Genomic DNA, 27,118 nt, shown 5'->3' on the forward strand with positions numbered 1-27,118 from the left:
TTTCTGTAGTAGTATCTTTTGTGGTATAGTTTATTGTAGTATTTTTTTCTTAGTATTTCCAAAGTTGTATTTTTGTAGTATTTCTATAGTTGTCATGTCCAGCATGGTCGCCATGGCGACCGGCTGGCCCCGCCCCCTGGGCACCGGCTGTAGCAGATCGTTTAATTTGCGTGTGTGCTTCGTAAAGGCGGGTTTTGGGGATTGCCGGTTGCTGGTTCATTGCGTTTTCTGTTCTGCATTGATCTGGTTTGTCTGACTTGAGGAAACCTGTGTTTGCATGTTCTGAGTAAAAGCCTCTCTTGTGAGTATTCCTAGTCTGAGTTCCTGTTTGCCTGTAAGCCTGTTTTTGTTTTGTTTTGTCCCTGAGTGTTGGACAACTTTTATTTTGCTAAATAAAAGTAACTGGTCGTTACGCAATTGAGTTCATCCTTCCTGCCTCCTGCCTCCGATCTATTTTTTTGTAGTATTTCCATTGTTGATTTTTTAAGTATATCTGTACTAATGTTGTAGTATATAGAAATAGTAATATTTCTATTGTTATTATAGTATCGCTGTAGTTGTACTTTTGTACTATTTCTTTAGTATTTTCTAGTATTTATTTAGTGTGTTTGCAATATTACTGCACTGTAGTTGCATTTTTGTAGTCTTTCTGTATTAATATTTCTGCATTAGTATTTTTTGTTTTATAGTATTACGGTGGTAGTATTTTCTTAGTATTTCCAAAGTAGTATTTTTGTAGTATTTCCGTAGTTGTATTTTTCTAGTATATCTGTTGTAATATTTCTATAGTAGCCTTCTTTTATTATAGTGTCACCGCAATTGTATTTTTTTGAAGTATTTCTTTAGTGTATTCTAGTATTTCTTTAGTGTGTTTGTAATGGTGTTTTTGTAGTGTTACTGTTGGATTATTACTGTAGTAGTATTTTTTTAGTATTTCCAAAGTCATATTTTTTGTAGTATTTCCATAGTTGATTATTTTAAGTATATCTGTACCAATGTTGTAGTATATAGAAATCGTAATATTTTGGTATTTATGGTAGCTTTTTATTATTAATATAGTATCACTGTAATTGTATTTTTGTACTATTTATTTTGTATTTTCTAGTATGTATTTAGTGTGTTTGCAATATTACTGCACTGTAGTTGCATTTTTGTAGTATTTCTGTATTAATATTTCTGTATTAGTATTTTTTGTTTTATAGTATTACGGTAGTAGTATTTTCTTAGTATTTCCAAAGTAGTATTTTTGTAGTATTTCCGTAGTTGTATTTTTCTAGTATATCTGTTGTAATATTTCTATAGTAGCTTTCTTTTATTATAGTATCACTGCAATTGTTTTTTTTTAAGTATTTCTTTAGTGTATTCTAGTATTTCTTTAGTGTGTTTGTAATGGTGTTTTTGTAGTGTTACTGTTGGATTATTACTGTAGTAATATTTTTTGTAGTATTTCCATAGTTGATTATTTTAAGTATATCTGTACCAATGTTGTAGTATATAGAAATCGTAATATTTTGGTATTCATGGTAGCTTTTTATTATTATTATAGTATCACTGTAATTGTATTTTTGTACTATTTATTTTGTATTTTCTAGTATGTATTTAGTGTGTTTGCAATATTACTGCACTGTAGTTGCATTTTTGTAATATTTCTGTATTAATATTTCTGTATTAGTATTTTTTGTCTTATAGTATTACGGTAGTAGTATTTTCTTAGTATTTCCAAAGTAGTATTTTTGTAGTATTTCCGTAGTTGTATTTTTCTAGTATATCTGTTGTAATATTTCTATAGTAGCCTTCTTTTATTATAGTATCACTGCAATTGTTTTTTTTTGAAGTATTTCTTTAGTGTATTCTAGTATTTCTTTAGTGTGTTTGTAATGGTGTTTTTGTAGTGTTACTGTTGGATTATTACTGTGGTAGTATTTTTTTAGTATTTCCAAAGTAATATTTTTTGTAGTATTTCCATAGTTGATTATTTTAAGTATATCTGTACCAATGTTGTAGTATATAGAAATCGTAATATTTTGGTATTCATGGTAGCTTTTTATTATTATTATAGTATCACTGTAGTTGTATTTTTGTACTGTTTCTTTAGTATTTTCTAGTATTTATTTAGTGTGTTTGCAATATTACTGCACTGTAGTTGCATTTTTGTAGTATTTCTGTATTAATATTTCTGTATTAGTATTTTTTGTTTTATAGTATCACGGTAGTAGTATTTTCTTAGTATTTCCAAAGTAGTATTTCCGTAGTTGTATTTTTCTAGTATATCTGTTGTAATATTTCTATAGTAGCCTTCTTTTATTATAGTATCACTACAATTGTTTTTTTTTTGAAGTATTTCTTTAGTGTATTCTAGTATTTCTTTAGTGTGTTTGTAATGGTGTTTTTGTAGTGTTACTGTTGGATTATTACTGTAGTAGTATTTTTTTAGTATTTCCAAAGTAATATTTTTTGTAGTATTTCCATAGTTGATTATTTTAAGTATATCTGTACCAATGTTGTAGTATATAGAAATCGTAATATTTTGGTATTTATGGTAGCTTTTTATTATTATTATAGTATCACTGTAGTTGTATTTTTGTACTGTTTCTTTAGTATTTTCTAGTATGTATTCAGTGTGTTTGCAATATTACTGCACTGTAGTTGCATTTTTGTAGTATTTCTGTATTAATATTTCTGTATTAGTATTTTTTGTCTTATAGTATTACGGTAGTAGTATTTTCTTAGTATTTCCAAAGTAGTATTTTTGTAGTATTTCCGTAGTTGTATTTTTCTAGTATATCTGTTGTAATATTTCTATAGTAGCCTTCTTTTATTATAGTATCACTACAATTGTTTTTTTTTGAAGTATTTCTTTAGTGTATTCTAGTATTTCTTTAGTGTGTTTGTAATGGTGTTTTTGTAGTGTTACTGTTGGATTATTACTGTAGTAGTATTTTTTTAGTATTTCCAAAGTAATATTTTTTGTAGTATTTCCATAGTTGATTATTTTAAGTATATCTGTACCAATGTTGTAGTATATAGAAATCGTAATATTTTGGTATTCATGGTAGCTTTTTATTATTATTATAGTATCACTGTAATTGTATTTTTGTACTATTTATTTTGTATTTTCTAGTATGTATTTAGTGTGTTTGCAATATTACTGTACTGTAGTTGCATTTTTGTAATATTTCTGTATTAATATTTCTGTATTAGTATTTTTTGTCTTATAGTATTACGGTAGTAGTATTTTCTTAGTATTTCCAAAGTAGTATTTTTGTAGTATTTCCGTAGTTGTATTTTTCTAGTATATCTGTTGTAATATTTCTATAGTAGCTTTCTTTTATTATAGTATCACTGCAATTGTTTTTTTTTTTAAGTATTTCTTTAGTGTATTCTAGTATTTCTTTAGTGTGTTTGCAATATTACTGCACTGTAGTTGCATTTTTGTAGTATTTCTGTATTAATATTTCTGTATTAGTATTTTTTTGTTTTATAGTATTACTATAAAACTTCCTATTGTGAATTTCCCTGCAGGGATGAATAAAGTATCTATCTGTCTATCTATCTTACTGTAATAGTATTTTTGTAGTATCCCTGTTTTTAAGCACAAGATTTGTATATGATTTGGAGTAATTCTGTTGTATTTGTAAGTACAGAACTAGCTCAGAATTATTGGGGACACCGGGGACAAGAGTGTCACCAAATCAACTTGTACATGAAGTAGTACTGTTTCAAACCATTTTATACAAGTCATTAGTATACTTCTGATATTTGCCGGGCCGGATAAACGAGCCGGACGGGCCCGCCCCTGACCTACTGCTAACAAACAACAAGGCAGCCTTGTTTTTCTCCTTCCTCGTGCTTGTTTGAGGTAAACCGCTTCGACATCTCGCTAAGCCAGGCTAATGTGAGCTTGGCGAGAGTCGGGAACATTGCGGCCGTGAGAAAACGATAACGCAGAATCTCGCGGAATAAATGATGCATTCCTTCGGCTGCAACAGCTAATAACAAACATGATATGACCTCGCCGCACTATGTGGAATGGTCACAGGAGTAAACTTGGCTTTTCTTTCTTTTTTTTTTTTTTTTTTAATCACATGCTTATCATTAAGAGCCTAGCGGTGCAGTATAAGGCTAGGTTTATACAGCTTAATACTCAATTGTCAGGTTTTTTTTGAAAAAGCGCTGCTGTGCCATTAAAACAGCTTCCAGTTGCTTCACTTTTTCACAGCGTTCGTTTCTAGTTAGGTTTTTGTAGTCAGCATCTTTGGTCTGGCCTGGCAGTGCCTGTTTATATTGTATTCTTTGAAAACAGACCCAGTCTCTTGGCAAATTAGGCAAAGGTAGTTGTTTTGGATTTCGGTAAAAAAATAAAAAATACTGAAAAATGTATGTGGAATGGTCACAGGAGTAAACTTGGCTTTTCTTTCTTTTTTTTTTTTTTTTAATCACATGCTTAGCATTAAGAGCCTAGCGGTGCAGTATAAGGCTAGGTTTATACAGCTTAATACTCAATTGTCAAGACCGGAATGGAGACTGGACCCACTCGCGTAACGTTTCTCACAGTTTTATTGGGAAGAAGGGAAAGTGACCAAAACGCAACATTCTTCTCATGTTTTGCCCAAACCTTGTGAATAAAGAAAATGGAAAAAAGAATCGAGGTGTAAGAGGAAAAATATCTGAAAAAATAGCAAAATTTGTGAAGAAAAAATGTTAAAAAGCGAGACAAACGCAAGAAAAAAGGACATTATAAAAAAATGAGAAAAAAAATGAAAACATGAAAAGAACAGGGAAAGGGGCAGAAGAATGAAACAAGAAAATAAAATGGGAAAGAAAAAAACAAAAATGAAACCAAGAATAAAAGGGGAAAAAAAATGAGTAAGAAAAAAGGAATGAGGGGCCTAAACTTGCCCTAAAACCACTGCATTTCGTGTGTGTATATATTTGGTTTTGAAAAAAAACTAGAGATCGCCTCGAAATGATGACTTTTAGTTTTACTTTTTTCGATCGGTCAGTCAAAGTGTACAAAACGCCAAGTTTTATTCGACTATTTGACTCGATTCGACTATTGATTCGGCTATTTTCTGCATCAAAACATTTTTTGGGTCAAAAACCGATTTGGTTGAGCATTCAGGCGGTTGATATACCACTGTAAGTGGAAATGCTTTTAGGCGTATTTATTTCATCTGTCAGCATTATTGTGTGTTTTGGAATAATATTTTACACAGTTAGATTCACTGGACGTTCCTGAATGTAACAAATCCATATTTGCCGGGAACCATGTAATCAGCTGACTATGAGAGCATGTTATTTGGTGAGCTATGCCAGCTTTATAGTTTTCTGGTATCTTGATATTGCTGGATTGACAGGAGATGAACAGGAACTCAGAGATTTCGTCAATCGCCTGGAACAAGCATCAATGGGATGGAAATCAGCACAGAAAAACAAAAGTAATGACCAACAATCCCTAAGGTATCACCACAAATATCACCATCAACCACAGAGAGTTAGAACCTGTCAGTAAATTTAGATATCTTGGAGCTGTCGTATCAGAAGAGGGGTAAGAACCAGAAGTCATAGCCAGGATAGCTCAAACCACAGCTGTACTTGCCAGACATAAACCCATCTGGAGGGACAAGAATATAGCAGTAAAATCAAAGATCAGATTCATACAAGCGCTGGTTACTTCCATCTTCCTCTACGCTTGCGAAACATGGACTCTCTCAGCAAAACTGGAAAAGGAAATCCAGGCCTTGGAGATGCGATGCTACAGGAAACTTCTAGTCATCAGCTATTTAGCCCATGTGTCAAACTAAACGGTGCGCAACACCATCAGAGGACCCTTCAAAGAACTGTTGTCAACTGTGCACAGATGCAAACTTCAGTGGTATGGTCACGTCACAAGATCATCAGGACTGACCAAGATCATTCTCCAGGGCATGTCCAAGGAACCAGGAAGAGAGAAGACTGGAAAAGAACTGGGCAGACAACATTAAGGAATGGACTGGTGCCAACTTTTCTACGACCCAAAAACAGGCCAGGAACCATCATTAGTGGAGAATGCTGTTTAGAGTTGCGTCCTCATTGGTGCCCCATGCGGTTAAGGGACCCGTGAACCCTGATCTCATCCAGATGTTTCTTTGATGAGTACATTTTGAAACGGTCATCGTATGTTGAAACCCAAGAGTTTAGGCTTACTGTGACGTACCACAACCACTGGTTACAAAAACCAATGCCACTAGTGTCATGATTGCTGATTCAAGGCACCTGTGACTGCCCCGTTGGCGCCAACAGCCCTGAGCGCTGATTGGTTCCCTGACTCCTTTTAAACCCCCTTGCCTAGCTGTCAGACCGTCTTGCGAACCTATGCTATCAGCTAGGCAAGCTCTGTACCTTCCGACAATCTCCTGCCCTGTTTCCTCCTGCCTGTTACCTGTTGCCGTCCTGTTTTTGGACCCTTTTCTGCCCTGATCTGCCATCCCGACCACCTACCTGTTTTGCCCTGTTTCCTGCCTGATACCTGTTGCCTACCTCTTTTCTGAACTTGATACCGCCCTTGCTCTCCTGTCCCGGCTAGTGACCAGTTTCCATGCAGTCTACGATTATCCTCGCTCGACAGTGCCACTTCCGCGTTCCAGCCACCCGCTACCCGTGTCCGTCGATCATCGGATCGTGGACGCAAGCACTGCTCTCTCTCTTTATCAATAAAACTGAGTAAACGAACGCTACTGGGTCCTGTCTCCGTTTCTGGCTTGTGACAACTAGCAGGTAAAGAAGTCAGTTCCCATTCATTTACCACCCAAGTCAACTTAATTATTATTTCAACGAACGCCTTCGACCATTAAAGACCTTCAGGCCATGCGTCTAATTGCTTCCTCTTTGAGGCCCACCCAACAAACAACCTCCAGCGTTCCCCCGCATCATCAAAACACTCGGTCTGCAAATCCTTTTGATGTTTTGTTGATGTTTTGCATCGTTGGGGCAAGATTATCCGTATTTATGATCTTGTGCCTCGTAGAGGAGCTGAGACGAAACCAGAACAGCGGGTTTAAAAAAACTCTTAAAAGATGGCGTTTGGCCGCCTACCAGATGAAATCAAATTCTACGAACGAGCTGCAGTGGAATCAATCTTACGGGAGGGAGCGAGTGCTCCGCACAGCAACAAAGGCTTCAGTGATAGAATGATATCTTTTATGAAAATGTTATATATTAGCCATTGAAACGCAGCAGCAGTGTATTAATAATGCACTATTTCATATCTCCAGTATGATGGTTCTAAAAGCAGAATTGGCTCCTGCTTTAAAGGGACAGTGTGTGTTATTCAGCCCTTTAAATAGTAAAACAAAACGTTTTTAATTTAAAAAAATCAAAACTATGTAACCGTGTCAGGACCAGAACAGGGAGCAGAACCCACTCGCGTAACGTTACTCACACATACCTGTCAACCTGTCGTATTTTCCCTTACAAAATACAAAAAAAATCTTACACCATATTATTATTATTATTATTATATTATATTATCTCATCTCATCTCATCAGCCGTACCGCTTATCCTGATCAGGGTCGCGGGGGGGCTGGAGCCCATCCCAGCCATCTCCGGGCAGTGGGCAGGGGACACCCTGAACTGGTTGCCAGCCAATCGCAGGGCACACAGGGACAGACAACTCATTCGCTCATTCACACCTAGGGACAATTTGGACCGGCCAATTCACCTGAAATGCATGTTTTTGGAACGTGGGAGGAAACCGGAGTGCCCGGAGGAAACCCACGCAAGCACGGGGAGAACATACAAACTCCGCACAGGAAGTCTGGAGCTGGATTTGAACCCACAACAGGTTCCCATGACATGAACTGTGCCGCACAAGCGCTAACCACTGCGCCGCCGTGCTGCCCCTATATTATATTATATTATTTATATTTTATTTTTATTTATTTTTATTAAAACAATATCCGACAATAGCTTTATTGTTTTAATAAGCTTATTGTATAGAATACGATCGCTATTGTCGAAAGCGCAGCAGAATGCGCATTCACGCGAGGGGAGGGAGGATTTTGCGGGGGAGTCGAGACTTATGTTTATATTTATTTTATTTTATAAGTTTTTTCTCTTTCTTCTTTGATTTGTTTTCCTTTTTCCTCTCTTTCACTCTATTTTCTTGCTTTCTTTTTTTTCTTTATTCATTTTTTGACCCTTTTTTTCTTTACTTTTCTTGCTTCATTATTTTTTTTTCCTTTTTTATTCTTCTTTTTTTCCCATTTTTCTTAACTTAATTCTTTTTTTCCCCCTTTTCTTCCTTTTTCTTGTTTTTACTTTCTTTTCCCATATTTTTCTTTCTTTCTTCTTTGTTTCTCTTCCTTTTCATGTTTCTTTTTTTTCCATCTTTTTTAAATGTATATCTTTTCCCTCATTTTCTCTTCTCTTCCTCTTTAATCTTCTTTTTTTCATATTTTTTTTCATTCTTGTGTTTTTCTTCACAAAATCCCGGGCAAAATAATGACAAGAAAAATGTTGCTTAGTCACTTTGAGTCTCCATAGTTTGTTTTCTTCTCGTTTCCGGTTGCATGACATACATACTGGGTCCGCTAGAGGCTGGGGGTGTGTGTGGCGGTGGGTGGGGGTGGTTTTTAGAGGGTTATTGTTCTATATTCTTGATCCATTATCCGTAATCGGTCAAATCATAATACACTGCAAAGCCAAGAGGCCGAGACACTTGTTCACAGCCAAGAGGCTGAGTCAAGGTCCTAGCTACAGGGCCAAGCAGCGATCAATGCGAATGCACTGATCCCGTAGGTACTGCAATACCGGGCCGATGCGTGGAGTGGACAGAGCAAGCTCTTATTCCATCTCCAGTGGTCAAATATTACACACTGTCGCTTTGGGTAATAAACCATTGGGGGAAAAATCATTTTCCTATTAAGCTTATTCCATACCTGTCAAGCTCCAGGGCTCCATACCCCTACAGACTGTCGTATTTTCCCGTACAAAATACAAAATAATCTTACACCATATTTTTTTTTTTTCAAACATGTTTATTTATGTAGTTTAACATGTTATATTGCACATGTGTTTCGTTATATCATATATATACATTGTGAATTAACATTTTGTTGTGAGATACTGAGTTGCTCGACATGAATGAGGTTTATTATAAAAAAGTTAAAAAAATAAGTAGCTTGGACGTTCACTGTAGAAGGAAAAAATAGATGCAAATATAATTAAGTAGAATAATACATTTTCTTATTCAAATTATGAATTCATTATCTGCATTCAATTATTGTTGGTGATATACTGATTAAAGGGATAACCACAAACCGGTCTTTTTTCATTTTATCCTTTTATAACTTTTTTTAATCTTAACTTCTTTATACAACATTATAATTCGTAATATAATGCATCAAAGCAAGTGAGCCGTTTGAGAGCCGGCTCTCTTTAATGAGTTGAGCCGAAAAAGACGGTTCTCTAAAAAGAGACGGACTTCCTTTCACTACATAACTACCACATGAAATCTGAGTCGGCAGACGCATGCGCACAGTAGCATCAAACCGCTCGCTTCGTTTCCAACGGAAAAAAACGATACCGAGATAGAGGCTACCGCGGCGAACCCGTTTGACTTGATTGATTTGCCCTTTCGTGATAGTCGGTGTATACCGGATGGTACCCATAATTGACAAATTTGCATTTTTCCGTACACGTTTTAAAATGCATAATAAACGTACTTTGTACAGGTTGACAGGTATGTTATTCTTCTCTCCTGCAGTGAAACGGCAACAATTGATTGAATCAAAGTAATGAAAATCTATTAAGCTCAATAAGAACTACAATGGAGGGTGATGCATTTCCAGTCTGATCCGATTTTACAGCCTGATGCACGGTAGCTACATCTAACAAGTGCTTACTGGTCGACACTGTATTCATCCTTCGGAGTGCTCAGGTGTGTTACATTTCTTTCCCGCAGGGCCAAAGGGTGCGGAGGGCAAAAGAATGTGCCGCCTCTCAATTGATATGATTCATAATTCGCATAGTAAAACAGCCGGCAGCTAGATGAGATTGCACTACTTAACCTTGTTGTTTTGGAAGCAAGGGTGTGTTCGAACCTGGATGAGTGTCAGTGGAATTGCGTAGCTTCCACAACTATTTGTGGTATTACTTTTTCTGTTATGCAGAAATATCACTGCCCACGATCTACCGCAGGGGTTGGGAACAATGTTCCCTCTAATTGTCCAGGGGTCTGAGCGTTCACACAAAGTCGGTGAGCAACGCTTGAAACAACAGTGAGCAACCATAATCCCAAGTGTGGCAAGATAATTCATTATCAAACATGTCCAAAACTTGACATCAAGTTACATTTTGCTGAGTTTCCGGCAATGCAAAATTGATTTTCTGTTTTGAATGAATTGACTCATGTACGATTGCAAAGGTTGTACGGCCTACAAAAGTCCTTTGTTCTAACAATTCTTTCACAAGATATCCATTTCGTTTTATTTCCTGATATATTTTGTCGCATAATATTAACATTTTTGGGGGCTTATTTAGTCGGTTGTAAGATACAGAACTGTACTTAATCACATTTTTAGTGGAAGTACAATGTTGGCAACAAGATTCACTTGATATAATTGGATATTATTTGAATGCAACTCAAACTTTTTCTTCTTTTTTTCGTGTTTTTTTTCTACTTTTTAAAAAATTCCTTTAAATAAATCTCATTGTGGTTATTTTTTCCGAGCTGTTACTTTTTTCTTTTTGTTCTCCATTTACTTTTTTCCTACGTTTCTTTCTCTTCTTTTTTTCTGGCTGTTTTCTAAATTTTTCCTTCTTTTTTTCTCTTCCTTTTGTTTCTTTTTTACCCAGCTTTTCAGTACTTTTTCATTTTGGTACTTTTTTCTCTTTTGTTCCATTCCCCCCTTCTTTTAAGTCATTTTGTGAATAGTTTTACATGATATGTGGTCATGTTGGGATTAAAGAAGCAAAAACAACCTGAAGAGCCGTTTAGGACCCGAAAGAGCCGGTTCCTTTTAGTGAGCCGAGCCGAAGAAGCCGGTTCTCGACAAACTCTACTAACTTTACTTTTCAACTTCGTTCGACAGTGACTTCAAAATATCGCATTTAGGACAGAACGTCAGGGGAACCCGTGTATTTTTACCTTTATGCACTGTAACTTTGACTTAAGTCGCTTCTTAATTAGTCATTTTGAGCCCTCATTTTTGTGCGCTGGCTAGATTTTCTTGTGCGTTGAGAATGTGCGAGCAGTGCGCAACTGCGCACGCGCGCAGCTTAGAGGGAACACTGGTTGGGAACCTTTTTGACCCAAAGAGGCATAAAAGCGAAAATATTTTGATTCTTTTTTTTTTCCTGTGGAGCGAACCACGACATATATTTTAGGACAAAAATTGAACAAAATCACCAAGCCTGCTCTACAGACAAAAGCTAATCTTCAGCATTGTCACCGTGCAAAGCTAAAATTTGGTCTTCAGGGTTGGGTAGGGTTACTTTAACTTGATTACTTTCAATTACTTTTGGATTACTCCAATACCAAATATGCTAATAAAAGACAAAATAAACTAAATATGAATAAAATTACTAAATTTTGTGCAGGCTTGGAATACATGGAAAGGCAAAAATTATGTTGGAAAGCTGTTTGGATTTATTTTCATTTTGTTTTCCGGAGATCAAAGAGATCAAAGCCAGGAGAGAAAGCTTACCACGTGTTGTGAGTCATTGTCGTAATTGCCTAAGTGAAGTCACCTGGAGCGCACTTCCTGATTGGCTGACGTTCTCCACTTAAGCGGTCTGCGTCCAGAGATGGACGTCCGAGTGTACTCTTTGTATCCCTGAGTGTTTCTCCAGACTACAAGGTACCCACGACTCTTTTTGCCTGATTCATGCCTGCCTTCCGTTTTTGACCTGTTTTCGTTCCACTTTTTGCGATCTGCTCTCCCGTCCCGGCCATCGACTTACCCGGAACCTTCAGAATACCCGGACCCGTCTGTCATGAACCAGAACGGACTCTCTGATCCAATAGCGTTAGTTTCAAAAGTGCTTTTATTTGAAAGAGTTGTTGGAGCTGGCTCGGGACGTCGACGCTTGTCGGTCGTCAGCCTCTTAGGGCGGAATGGCAGCTCCGTGACGGGTGGAAGGAAAAGTACAGCTGAGCGGGTAAGTCGATGGCCGGGACAAGAGAGCAGATCGCAAAACGTGGAACGGAAACAGGTCAAAAACGGAAGGCAGGCATGAATCAGGCAGGAGGAGTCGTGGGTACCTTGTAGTCTGGAGAAACACTCAGGGATACAAAGAGTATACCCGGACGTCCATCCCTGGACGCAGACCGCTTAAGTGGAGAACGTCAGCCAATCAGGAAGTGCGCTCCAGCGCGCCAAACGATTGCCCCAGGTGACTTCACTTTTTTCATATTTAGTTTCTTTTGTCTTTTATTAGCAGATTTGGTATTAGAGTAATCCAAAAGTAATTGAAAGTAATCAAGTTAAAGTAACCCTACCCAACCCTGTTGGTCTTTTAAATATTAGATCGCTTGCTCCTAAAGCTCAACTTGTGGATAGTATTATTCGTGATTACAAACTTAACCTGTGTGAAACTTGGTTGAGACCGGATGAGTTTTTACCGGTGAGTTGTCATGTACCACGCTCTTTGAAGAAGGGTGGCGCTGTTGCGCTAATTTCTGAAAAAATATTTAAATTTACTCCCCGTATCTCTAATAATTATAAGGCGTTCGAGGCTTTTGTTATGCGGTCTTCCTTAATGTAAATTTATATAGTAACTATTTACCGCGCACCCGGACCATACGCATTTTTCCTAGATGAATTCTCGGAACTGTTGTCTGACCTAGTAACCTATGCGGACAAAATAACTACTGTTATTTCTGATCATTATTTAGTTACATTTGAGGTGCTGGCTAAATGTAGTATTAAAATAACTGAAGGATTTAGCGGACGCAATATAAGCACTGACATATTTTCTAAGCTCTCTGATCTTCTTTCAGGAGTAGTATTAAGAGCTATACAAATAAACATTACTTGACTTGACTTGACTTGGTTGGATCCCTTAACTACTAGGGTGGTAAGAGCACCCTTTACTGTGGTGTGTCTTGGGCAAATACAACATCGTGGCGCCCATCCCTCTTCAGGTCAGAATATATTTTTGTAGTGCAGTAGTTAGCACATTCACCTGACACGCGAAAGATCGCCGGTTCGAGACCAGGTGGAAACATACGTTTGCCTGGAGAGGGATGGTCACCACCAGGCTTTACTTTCCCAAGACACACCACAAGAAATGGTGCTCCCACAACCTTTGTGGTTAAGGGAGCCACTCACCCACCAAGTGTAGTACTAGTTTATAAAGGTCACTTGACTAGTTCATAAAAAGTAACGAAAATGTATTCCATATTGGGTGTTTGGATCCCTTAACCACTAGGGGGAGTCAAACTTTGAGAGGTATATTTCTTGTATATTGGTATGGGACACAGGTTCCGGAATTACAATTACCGTATTTTCCGCACTCTAAGGCGCACCTAAAAGCCTTGATTTTTTTCAAAAGCTGACCATGCGCCTTAAAATACAGTGCGCCTTATATATGGATCAATATTAAGTCGCAAAGTCTTGCAACTAAGGCAAGCAGCCGCCGACTAGATTTTCCCCCGAAGGCGAAGTCGTCCGCGGTGTATGCTGGGATTTATATCCCGGCATTTCATTTCCTAACCAATGTGTCAATCATCATTTGAATCAGTCACTATTGGCTAAAGTTATTCGGAGGTAAAGGGGGCGGATCCTTTTTATCATTTACAGGCTCGCATAGGCTGAAGGGGCGAAACAAAGCCTGCAATTGGCCGAAAAAGATGAATGGGAATCATACGTTGGGTTGCACTACGGCATAGAGAAAACATTTTTTACTAGTCTGTATTTGTTAATATTTTACACGGTTGGATTTACTACACTCACGGTTGTAAGAAGACCGTGGTTACGTATCATTATTGAACGTGATGGCTGCAAGAGAACTTAGGTGAGCTATGCGGCTTTATATTTTCCCGGTATCTTGTTTTAGAACGATCTTGATGTTTCTGCGATGAGTCTATTTTTAAACTCAATTCAATTCAAAGTATTTATTGTCATATGCACAGTAAAGAACCCCGTTTCCCTGCACAATAAAATTCTTACTTTGCTGTCCACACTGTTGCCAGCAAAAAATAAAATGGAAACTAAGAAATGTTTGGCATTTCTTTAATCCTTAGACTTTAACCTTTCGAATGATATTTGGAACGATGCATTTGAGTGATTGGTGACATCGTACAGACACTGTTTCCGTACATGTCTGAGACACGTATTTGCTTCTTTTCAAGCTTTCGGAATGTTAAGGGGGTAATAAGTTTGACTGAACTATCTGACTGTTTTGTCGACGCTCCCATTGTTGCGCCTTATAATCCGGTGCGCCTTATGTTTGGAAAATATAGGACCAAGAACAATTTTTTGGGGGTGCGCCCTATAACCCGGTGCGCCTTATAGTGCGGAAAATACGGTATTTTATATGAAACCATCAAACGTCACAGAGTCAAGTTAATCACAAAGAGTCTCAAAGGGCTGCACAGATCAAAGACTATTGCAAACTACAGACTATTATGACACCATCCCCTCATCTAAAACCTACATGAGGGCAAATAATACACAGATATTGTCAACATAAAATATAGGTTATTCATATGCTATAGAGTAGAAGTGTGTTCTAAGCTTAGATTCAAACATTTCCACTGAGGTTGCAGATCGGATCTCAGGGGGAAGATCATTCCACAGCACCAAGGCCCCGGATGGAGAACGCTCTCGAAGCTGCGGATCCCTTCTGTTACCTTTTTATGAACTACTACACTTTGTGGTTGGTTCCCTTAACCACAAGGGTAACCATTTTCTGTGGTGCGTCTAAGGCAAGTACAGCCTGGTGGCGCCCTCTCCAGGCCAACATATGTTTACACCCAGCCTTGAACCGGAAACTTTTCGCGTGTCAGGTGAATGTGCTAACCACTGCACTACAGGAACATATGTTGACCTGGAGAGGGATGGGCGCCAGCAGGCTGTACCTGCCCTAGACACACCACAGGTAAAGGTTGCCCCTATGACCCTAAAGGCTAAGGGATCCAACCAACCCATTTTTTCCACCCAGTATCAAACCAAGTACTTCTTGGAAATATACAGTGCAGAAAATAAGTATTTGAACAACCTGCCATTTTGCTATTTCTCCCACTTAGAAATCACGTAGAGGTCTGGAATTTTCATCACAGGTGCATGTCCACTGTGAGAGAGATAAACTAAAAAGAAAAATACAGCAATAACAATGCAAGATTTATTAACAATTTAACTGTGTGATATAGCTGCAAATGAGTGAATGAATGTTAATATTGAGTACAGTAGCCTTTGTTTGTTATTACAGAGGTTAAACATTTCCTGTAGGAAGGATCTTGGCCCACTCCTCCACACAGATCTTCTTAAGATCAGTCTGGTGTCTGGGCTATTGCTGAGCAACACGAAGTTTGAACTTCCTCCAAAGATTTCCGATTGGGTTTAGGTCTGGAGAGTGGCTGGGCCACGCTAGAACCTTTATATGCTAGTTACGGAGCCACTCCTTGGTTTTCCTGGCTGTGTGCTTCGGGTCGTTGCCGTGTTGGGAGACCCAGCCATGACCCGTCTTCAATGCTTTGACTGAGGGAAGGAGGTTGTTTCCCAAATTCTCACAATATACGTCCGTAGTCATCCTCTCTTTCATGCAGTGCACTCGTCCGGTCCCATGTGCAGAAAAACACCCCCAAAGCATGATGCTACCACCCCCACACTTCACAGTAGAGATGGTGTTCTTCGGATTGTACTCTTCATTCTTCCTCCAAACACGCTTCGTGGAATTAAGACCCTAAAGTTCTACTTTGGTCTCATCTGACCACAAAACTTTCTCTAATGACTCCTCTGTATCATCAAAATGGTAATTCCCAACCTAAGACGGGCCTCTACTTGTGCTGGTTTAAGCAGGGGAACCTTTCGTGCCATGCAGCTGTATCACACATATAAATCATTCAAAAACCATGCATTGGGATTTCTGGGTTTTTCTTTTTAGTTTATCCCTCTTACAGTGGGCACCACGAATTCCAAGTGGGAGAAGAGCAAAAGTGTTTAAATACTTATTTTCTTCCCTGTAATTATTATTTAGGTTACATAACAGATTTAAAATTCATTGTAACATGCCAAAAATGAATCACTTAAGTAGACGTCAACATGAACTGGTTCCAATTGTTTTGTAGCCCGCAGGCCGGTGCAATAAATCCAACAGGAATTACAACACCGTTAAACCAAGCTGGCGGAAGAGTATTGATCGTCCTCGAGGCGGAAACGCTGATTAGGAGTTTATTTTACACTGTTGGCATGCGGCGAAGTGACCTGTTTCCTATTTTGTCTTATTACAGACCCCGAGGATTACCAACCACCAATATGGAAGTCCTACTGTGAGTATAACGATTAACGATGAATTTGCCCCTTGTGCAAAAAAAATGTAGTTTCCGTTTGTAACCCATCCGCACGCTATTCCGATTCCCTGTACAGTGGCTTGCGAAATTATTTGGCCACTTTGAACTTTGTGACCTTTTGCCAAATTTCAGACTTCAAACACCAAAATAGAAAACTGTAATTTCTTGTGAAGCATTGACAATAAGTGGGACATAATCATAAAGTGTAACACACTTTATTGGATACTTCAAACTTTTTTAACAAATTAAAAAAACGAAAAAGTGGGTGTGCAAAATTATTCAGCCCCTTTACTTTCAGTGCAGCAAACTGAAATTCAGTGAGGATCTCTGAGTGATTCAATGTTTTGATCTGAATGACTAATGATGAGAAATGGAATCCACCTGTGTGTAATCAAGACTCTGTATAAATGCACCTGCACTGTGATAGTCTCAGATGTCTGTTTAGAGTGCAGAGAGCATAATAAAGAACAAGGAACACACCAGGCAGGTCCGAGATACTATTGTGGAGAAGTTTAAAGCTGGATTTGGATACAAAAAGATTTCCCAAGCTTTAAACATCCCAAAGAGCACTGTGCAAGCAATAATATTGAAATGGAAGGAGTATCAGAGCAATGCAAATCTACCAAGATCGGGCTATCCCCCTAAACTTTCAGCTCATACAAGGAGAAAACTGATCAGAGATGCGGCCAAGAGGCCCATGATCACTCTGGATGAACGGCAGAGGTCTACAGCTGAGGTGGGAGAATCTGTCCATAGGACTACAATCAGTCGTACATTGCACAAATCTGGCCTTTATGGAAGAGTGGCAAGAAGGAAGGCATTTCTTAAAGATATCCATAAAAAGTGTTGTTTAAAGTTTGCCACAAGCCACCTGGATGACACACACCAAAGATTTGGAAAAGGGTGCTCTGGTCAGATGAGACCAAAATCGAACTTTTTGGCAAAAATGCAAGACGTTATGCTTGGTGTAAAAGCAGCACAGCTCATCACCCTCAACACACCATCCCCACAGTCAAACATGGTGGTGGGAGCATCATGGTTTTGGCCTGCTTTTCTTCAGCAGGGACAGGGAATATGGTTAAATTGATAGGAAGAGTCAAACACAGGACCATTCTGGAAGAAAACCTAATGGAGTCCGCAAAAGACCCGAGACTGGGACGGAAATTTGTCTTCCAACAAGATAATGATTCCAAAACATAAAGCAAAAGCTACAATGGAATGGTTCACCAGAAAACATATCAAGGTGTTCGAATGGCCAAGCCAAAGTCCAGACCTCAATCCTATTGAGAATCTGTGGAAAGAATTGAAAACTGCTGTTCACAAACGCTTTGAATCCAACCTCACTGAGCTCGAGCTGTATTGCAAGGAGGAATGGGCAAAAATATCAGTTCCGACATGCAAAACTGATAGGGACATACCCCGAGCGACTTTCAGCTGTAATCGCAGCAAAAGGTGGCGCTACAAAGTATTAACTCCATGGGGCTAAATCATTTTGCACACCCACTTTTTTGTTTTTTATTTGTTAAAAAAGTTTCAAATATCCAATAAAGTGTGTTCCACTTCATGATTGTGTCCCACTAATTGTTGATTCTTCATTAGAAATTACAGTTTTATATCTTTCAGTTTGAAGTCTGAAACCTGGCAAAAGGTCACAAAGGGGGGCAAATAGTTTTGCAAGCCACTGTAAACCGAAAACATTTTTCAACTTCACATTCACTCGAACCCTGCTACGGAAATCCAGCCAGATCATTTCATATAATGGAAGAAATGAATTGAGTTTCTTTTTTTAAAACCGAAACAAGAGAGCGGCACTCACCCACTGGATCCCAACCATTTCAATTCAATGTGATCTTTATTGTCATAACAAGTACTGTGTCACGATTCTGTCACTTGCCCGCTAATTGCCCTCACCTGCGCTCAGCTCCAGCTGCCACTCCTTTCCTAATTATCCCTCTCCCTATTCAAGCACATTATTCTCGGTCACTCTTTATCAGTCCGTCAGCAAACCTCCGCACATGCAAGGCAAACACTTTTGGACGGTGGTTCCCGTTTTGATTCCGACCTGTTCCTGCATCCCGCCTGATTCCGTCCCCTCTTTCCTGTATCAACCCCCTGGCTTCCCGATCACCTCCGGTTACCTGACTTGCTTCCGATCCCAGACTACGCTTTGTTCCCCTGTCCCAGCTACCCGACTTGCTTCCGATCCCGACTGCGCTCCGTTCTCCTGTCCTGGCTACCCGACTTGCTTCCGATCCACGACCGTGCTTCGTTTTCCTGTCCCGGCAACCCGACCTGCTGCGAGAGCTTCCTGCTCCTCCTACCCAGCCAGCACCAGATCTCTGTCTTTTTCTCTCGCCCTGACTTCCCCCGATCCCTTAATAAAGCATTGTGTGAAATGTTACGCATTTGGGTCCACTGCTTGTTCCGGTCGAGACATACCGTGGAATTTTAAGTGCCAAAAAGTCTGTGTAATAAAAAAGAAAATTCAAGGAATTAAAAAAATAATATGCAATGTGTTAAATATCAATGCAAAAAAAATGAAAATGGTGAAAGCTGCTATCAGCTTTTTTTAAAGGAAAAATTACATGAAATATCACATCCACCTGACCGAAAGGGAGCTGACATAATTGTATGCCATCTTGCTACTACGTGTAAGCCCAAAAACCCTAAACATTGAGAAAGGCTTGTTAAAAATCTTTGACCCTTTTCAATTTGTATTATTCCTTGATATTTTTAGCACTCGTTCTCGGTGTCACGACACAATACAGAAACATTTAATGGTCAAATAAAACACACTGTCCCTTTAAAGTAATGCTTGGTGTAACCAATATCTATTGTTTTGAATTCAGAAAAAAAAAATCATTAAAAATCAATGCCCAATAGAGGGAGCTAGAGCAGGGACCCGGCCGGTTCTTCAAGTAGGGCATTCAGTTTCTTTAAAAGGACCACCAGATGTCGCTGTATTGTGTAGTGCAACCAGGAAACGAGTGCTAAAAACCACAACGAAGAATACAATACAATACTTTTGCCATGGCTCACGCAGGTTTTTTTTTTGTTTTTGGGGTATCCTTAGCAGCAAGATGGCAGACAAATATGTTAGCTCCCTGTAGATGAGCCTTGTGTTATATGTAATAAATGCAAATTTCCTCGACCTACGAACATGTCTATATGATAGTTCATGTATTTTTTCTCATTATTTACTTCAATACCACTTTTTAACGAGGTGCTAATAAATACACACTGTCCCTTTAAAGAAAATATTACTTTAAGATTGATTAGTATTTTTATATCTTTGTCATGATTACTAATGTGACTCACCTGTGCCCACTCATTTGGCGCCAACCACCGCGAGTTCTGATCGGTTCCCTGTCCCTATTTAAACCCAGTCTCTCAATCGCCTGTTGTCAGTCCGTCTGCGAATCTCAGTGTATACTAGGCAAGCCTTTTTCGACCCTGACCCCCGCCTGTCCTGTTTTTGCTCCCGTCTGTCTCCGGCTATGACCCGTTTTGATCCTGACCACGTCTGCTCTCCAGTCCCGGCTTACACCCTCTTTGTGTCCCCGACTTCGTCTACTCTCCCTTTCTGGCTTACGACTCGTTTCCGACCCCGACCACGCCTTGCTCTCCCAGTCCCGACTACCGACCCGTTTTTCCGTCCCTGACACCGCCATCGCTCTCTACGGAAGATCCACTTCCGAGTAGGTGGCACTTAATAATACACGCTGTCCCTTTAAAAGGGTAAAAGCAACAAGAACTTGAAATGTGGAATTCGAAAAAAACAAATGGAGCTGAATGTTTTTACTTTGAACAGTGGTTACAAGGATTTCAATTGTCAGATAAAATATTGAATTGAATGTATCATATTTTCTGGACTATTTTCGGGATTATAAGGCGCAGTCTTTCTGGAATAAACATTTTCACGTGAAAGGCGCATCAGACTATAAGGCGCAGGGAACTAAAAGTATTCTGATGCATCTAAAAAAAAAAAACATGGAACCATATCTTACGAAACATAAACTATCCATCCATCCTTTATCTGCACCGCTTATCCTCAGTAGGGTCGCGGGGGGGCTGGAGCCCATCCCAGCTATCTTTGGGCAGTGGGCAGGGGACACCCAAAACTGGTTACCAGCCAGTTGCAGGGCACACAGGGACAGACAATTCGCCCGCTCATTCACACCTGGGGACCATTTGGACCGACCAATTTACCTTAAATGCATGTTTTTGGAATGTGCGAAGAAACCGGAGTGCCCGGAGGAAACCCACACAAGCACGGGGAGAACATGCAAACTCTACTCATGACTTCAGAACTGTGCCGCACACGTGCTAACCACTGCGCCGCTGTGCTGCCCGAAACATAAACTATCATTATTGAATTAGGATCACCTGTATTAAATAGCGTTTCAGTGTAATTACGCATAATTCCCGAGCTACAAGGCGCACTGGACTATAAGGGGCACCTGCAAATTTGGGGTTCTTAGGTGAAAATACGGCAACAAAATAAAAAATTGAAAAGACTAGAAACTGCTCATTTTCAGAAGGATTTCAGTGTAGCCCGTGTCAGTTATTTCCGTCTTTTCTGTTAAAACGACATATTTTTACCAAATCCAGGCCACACTCGGTGCTGTCTGGCACCTTGTAATTTGGTATGCCTCCTCTTAAATGTACATCGACGAGGTTTTTTTGGGTCCCAATCGACTATTTTAGAGTAATTACAACTCTCTCTGAACTGTGCACGCTCACAAGCCTTAATTAAAATCCACATCTGTCTCTCTAACAGTGTACCAATTGCAGCAGGAGGCCCCGAGACCGAAAAGGATCGTATGTCCCAAAGAGGTGAGCCGACCCCCTGACACGAGCGCCGCTGTCGGTTCTAATTCCATATCTGTCAACCTGTACGTTTTTGCCGTACAAAGTACGTTTGTATGCATTTTAAGATGTGTACGACATACAAAAAAACCTGTACGGAAAAACGCAAATTTGTCAATTATGGGTACCATCCGGTGCACACCGACTATCACGAAACGGCAAATCAATAAAGTCAAACGAGTTCGCCGCGGTAGCCTCTATCTCGGTATCGTTTTTTTCGTTGCAAACGAAGCAGGCGGTATGATGCTACTGTGCGCATGCGTTTGCCGCCTGGGGATTTCCCATCATGCATCATTCCGATCACACGTGAACAAAGCGAAAGCAGAGCTGTAGGCCTACATTACAACACAGTTTTGAATTTTCTTTGGATACGATCATCAAGTCGCAATGGCTGAACCTGAATTCTGATCTGAAAACAACAGGCGGGGTTGATTGAGTAAATTTGAAATACATGTGGTCTTAAAAAACATCGGAATTCATGTGGTAGTTGTGTAGTGAAAGAAAGTCTGTCTCTTTTTAGAGAACCGGCTTTTTCGGCTCAACTCATTAAAGAGAGCCGGCTCTCAAACGGCTCACTTGCTTTGATGCATTATATTACGAATTATTATGTTGAATAAAGAACTTAAGAAAAAAAGGAAGTATAAAAGGAGAAAATGAAAAAAGACAGGTTTGTGGTTATCCCTTTAATCAGTATATTACCAACAATAATTAAATGCAGAAAATGAATTCATAATTTGAATAAGAAAATTCTACTTAATTATTTTTGCATGAAGTTTTTTCCTTCTACAGAGATTTTCTGCAATATAAGGCGCACCGGGTTATAGGACGCACCCCCAAAAAATAGTTTTGGGTCTTATATTTTCCATACATAAGGCGCACCGGATTATAAGGCGCTACAACAGGAACGTCGACAAAACAGTCAGATAGTTCAGTCAAACTTATTACCCCATTAACATTCCGAAAGCTTGCAAAGAAGCAAATACGTGTCGTAGACACGTGCGGATGCGGTGTCCGTACGATGTCACCAAGCAAACATTTCTTAGTTTCCATTTTATTTTTTGCTGGCAACTGTGTGGACAGCAAAGTAAGAATTTGATTGTGCAGGGAAACGGGGTTCTTTACCGTACATATGACAATAAACACTTTGAATTGAATTTAGTTTAAAAATAGACTCATCACAGAGACATCAAGATCGTTCTAAAACAAGATACCGGGAAAATATAAATCCGCATAGCTCACCTAAGTTCTCTAGCAGCCTTCACGTTCATTAATGATACATAACCATGGTTTTCCTACAACCGTGAGTGTAGTAAATCCAGGAGAGTAAAATATTTACAAATACAGAATAGTAAAACATGTTTTCTCTATGCCGTAGTGCAACCCAACATGTGATTCACGTTCATCTTTTTTGGCCAATTGCAGGCTTTGTTTCGCCCCTATAGCCTATGCGAGCCTGTAAATGATAAAAAGGATCCGCCCCCTTTACCTCCGAATAACTTTAGCTAATAGTGACTGATTCAAATGATGATTGACACATTGGTTAGGAAAATGAAACGCCTACTTCGCCTTCGGGGGAAAATCTAGTCGGCGGCTGCTTGCTTTAGTTGACTTTGCGACTTAAAATTGATCCATATTTAAGGCGCACTGTATTATAAGGCGCATGGTCAGCTTTTGAAAAAAATAAAGGCTTTAAGGTGCGCCTTATAGTGCGGAAAATACGGTACTTAATTTTTTAACTTTTTTGTATAATAAACCTCATTCATGTCGAGCAACTCATTATCTCACAACAAAATGTTCATTAACAATATATAGGGCAGCACGGCGGCGCAGTGGTTAGCGCTTGTGCGGCACAGTTCATGTCATGGGAACCTGTCGTGGGTTCAAATCCAGCTCCAGACTTTCTGTGCGGAGTTTGTATGTTCTCCCCGTGCTTGCGTGGGTTTCCTCCGGGCACTCCGGTTTCCTCCCACATTCCAAAGACATGCATGTCAGGTGAATTGGCCGGTCCAAATTGTCCCTAGGTGTAAATGAGCGAATGAGTTGTCTGTCCCTGTGTGCCCTGCGATTGGCCGGCAACCAGTTCAGGGTGTCCCCTGCCCACTGCCCGATGATTGCTGGGATGGGCTCCAGCCCCCCGCGACCCTACTGAGGATAAGCGGTACGGCTAATGAGATGAGATGAGATGACATAAGGAAACAAATGTACAACATAACATGTTAAACTACATAAATAAACACGTTTGGAAAAAAAATATGGTGTAAGATTATTTTGTATGGAAAAATACAATATTTTGTAAGGGCATGGAGCCATGGAAGTTGACAGGTATGTAATTCTGTTTGGAACGCCGTACTCCTGTCGCATAATCTTAACTTCTCCGCTCCTTTCATTGTCCGACAGTCACAATGGCTAAGCTGTAAAAGGGAACATCTGTCCACTTGTTGCTTGGTTACCTCGAGAGGATGGACAGGAGTTTGCTATTGTGCGTCCGACAGCTATTCAACTTGGATAATTAAACAAGCGGCGTGTGCTATCAATGAGAGGAAGAGACTATGGAAGGGGAAAGAAAGGAATATTAAATTAATTGTTGTGAAGATAAAATGGATGCTGAAAATAGAATCATATGGGGGAGAAATGAATATGAATGGAAATAAAAGTTAGTCATATTATATCTATCCATCAATATATCTATCTCTCTCTCTCTTATATATATATATATATATATCTATATAGTCTGAAAAGTGATGGGTCCCGGAGACTCGCATGCTCAAAAATCTATGGGTCCCAACAGAGATCTATGGGTCCCCAAAATTTAGTGTTATCGAGGTTGAAATTGTAAATCGGCGACAAATATATAAAAAAATATATAAATGAAATGATCTGCATTTATATAGCGCTTTTCAAGTCAATGACTTCCCAAAGCGCTTTACATTGTGCTTCACATTTCCCAATAGCGGCCTTGTATTGCAGCCATGTAAGACGCTAACCTGCTTATTGGGGGTATTAGGGGTTCAGTGTCTTACCCAAGGACACTGCGACATGTTACACGGACGAGCCGGGATTCGAACTGGGATCCCTTGATCCCAAGACGAGCGCTCTACCTCCTGAGCTACTGCCGCCCCCAAATCTATGTATTCATTCGGTTTTAATCATCACACTTAATTGGTAATACAAAGCAGTTATCACTTCAGATTTTTCAGTTCACAAAAATATCGCACATTATACAAAATAAATATGCTGAAATAATAGTCTATGTATTCATGCAGTTTTAATCACTTCAGATTTTTAAGTTCATATATTCTTCGTGGTTTTATATATATATATATATATATATTTTTATTTTTATTTTTCTCTCTTTTTCTATATCTCTCTATCCATCTATATTTAGATCTCGATCTATTACTGTCCATCTCTCTGTCTCTCTTTCCCCCCCCCTCTCTCTATCCATCTATCTATCTATCTATCTATTTATCCATCTATTTTTTTTTAATTGAAATGTAATTCTAAATTGTTGTAGCAATATTTAATTATTTTTTTAGTTGATTTGATTTCGACAGTGTGGGCAGCACGGCAGCGCAGTGGTTAGCGCTTGTGCGGCACAGTTCATGTCATGGGAACCTGTCGTGGGTTCAAATCCAGCTCCAGACTTCCTGTGCGGAGTTTGTATGTTCTCCCCGTGCTTGCGTGGGTTTCCTCCGGGCACTCCGGTTTCCTCCCACGTTCCAAAAACATACATTTCAGGTGAATTGGCCGGTCCAAATTGTCCCTAGGTGTGAATGAGCGAATGAGTTGTATGTCCCTGTGTGCCCTGCGATTGGCTGGCAACCAGTTCAGGGTGTCCCCTGCCCACTGCCCGGAGATGGCTGGGATGGGCTCCAGCACCCCCGCAACCCTAATGAGGATAAGCGGTACGGCTAATGAGATGAGATGAGATTTTGACAGTTTTGGTTTTCCATAAAAGACAGGATAGAGAAAAGTATCTCAATGCTGAGAATGGAGTTTTCTAAAACTCAACATCAATACTACAATATCATCACGCGTTGTCTAGCATTCATTGAAATTTGTTGCTGCGATCTCCAGATGCGTCTCGCCTTAACATGAAAATCGATGTGGTTTAAGGCATGTTGTTGCATATTCCACAACTCAAGCAACATTGTTCTTTTCTGTTTCCCAGATGGAGACCAGGCCCAAATACTACGGCCGAGAGTGAGTTTAAATTTGATTACTCGACTTCTATGATGACTCAGAAACTGTTCAAATGAATCAATGTTGTTATTTGTCCCAGATTTCACGGCATAATCTCTCGAGAGTATGCGGACGAGCTTCTGCGGGCAGCGGATGGTTCCTACTTGATTCGGGAAAGTCAAAGACAGCCCGGGACGCATACTTTGGCCTTAAGGTACCAGCGGAAAAGCCTGTTTTGTATTTTGACTGTCAACACTTTCAGTTTGCTTAAGTATACTGGCTGTTTCATGCACAAATTGAGAGCAGGCAGCGATGAAGCACTTCACTTAAGAATGAGTGCTTTTTGGTTTATTTTTTTACAACTGAGTTAACTGAGGTCGATAAGGTCATACTCGTTGAAAAAAAATCTGCTTTAACAAATTGTGCAGGACAAACCCAAGCCTGGACTGATTGGTCAGTCAGGAATTCGGTACACTGAATAACCAAGAGAGCTTTGACATGGATACTTGGACATGACGAAAAAGACAGCAAACTAGCAAGGAACAAAGGGGACAGAGAGGACTGAAAAGGAAAGAGGAAGAGTCATGGTTGGAAGATAAAAAGTGGGGATATCAGAACAATTGACGATTGTGAGATGGAAAATATAGCCTGGAAGTGAGTGACCAAATAAGGTAAGGGCAAGCAAGACAGAGGAGAAAAGGGCCAGACAGAGAAACAGAACCTAAAGTGCCTGATCAGTGTTAGGCATGTTACTGTTACTTTATGGTTGGTTACAGTTACTAGTTACCTATTTAAAAAGTAATGCTGTTACCCAGAAGTATAAAGTAGCTTGTTTCTGTGAAAGTTACAATGCAGTTGCAAAAAAAGTGACAATACTCAGATTCATGGTGAAACACTAAAACTGCTGTAAAATAGCCACATATTCAAAGAAATAGAACATAACATATACACCAAGCTGTGGAATTTGTGAACCCTTCATATTTCTTGGTTTTTGCAATCTTGAGAGTCAAACCCTCCATATCCATCTTCTCCATTTCCGGCGACTATCCATGACATTTGATTTTTTTCTCCTGGCTGTGGAGTCTTGAGAGTCAAACACTTGGCCGAGACACTCCATATCCCTCTCCTCCATTTCTGGTGACTATCCAAGACATTTTATTTTTTTCTCCTGGCATGGGGTAATCCGAAAATAGTATTACAAATGAAAATACCCAAATTCAGCATGCTTTTACCATAAATTCTGTCCTTACATTTGCCCTATTGTTTGCCTGTGGGTTTATCTTTACTGGATGAGCCCACCATTCGCAATTTGTGACAGACAACCAAATATGTAAATATTACCTGTCCCCCTAATTTGAGTATTTTATTTTATAGTTGTAAATTTGGCTTGGATGCGAGTATATACGGTCAGGAGCATAACTTCATAAAGACAAATTCTGAGTTTTTGTACTCTGTCCCAGAGATGGTGCCATCATATCAGTATTCAGTTGTACTCTGTAGGTAAATATAAACATGCCGACCTTCATTTAGAGTTGCTGGCAGACCCAGGGTTTTTTGTGTCATGGTGAGTG

The 27,118-nt window shown here is 39.4% G+C and overlaps 1 protein-coding gene across 2 annotated transcripts in view; it reads left to right on the forward strand.

The window, feature by feature from the left end:
• The window catches only part of chn2 (chimerin 2), a 72,725-nt gene that overhangs the window by 8,343 nt on the left and 37,264 nt on the right, over window positions 1–27,118 (forward strand). For both annotated transcript variants that reach the window (XM_088327306.1, XM_088327307.1), the window contains exons 2-5: window positions 16,437–16,475; window positions 21,277–21,332; window positions 25,537–25,568; window positions 25,648–25,761. In XM_088327306.1, the coding sequence (XP_088183432.1) occupies window positions 16,437–16,475; window positions 21,277–21,332; window positions 25,537–25,568; window positions 25,648–25,761 (241 nt within the window). The remainder of the gene's footprint in view (window positions 1–16,436; window positions 16,476–21,276; window positions 21,333–25,536; window positions 25,569–25,647; window positions 25,762–27,118) is intronic.

This window comes from Urocampus carinirostris, chromosome 2 (genome assembly GCF_059441175.1).
Source record: "Urocampus carinirostris isolate Australia breed hairy pipefish chromosome 2, RoL_Ucar_1.0, whole genome shotgun sequence".
Lineage (NCBI taxonomy): Eukaryota > Metazoa > Chordata > Actinopteri > Syngnathiformes > Syngnathidae > Urocampus > Urocampus carinirostris.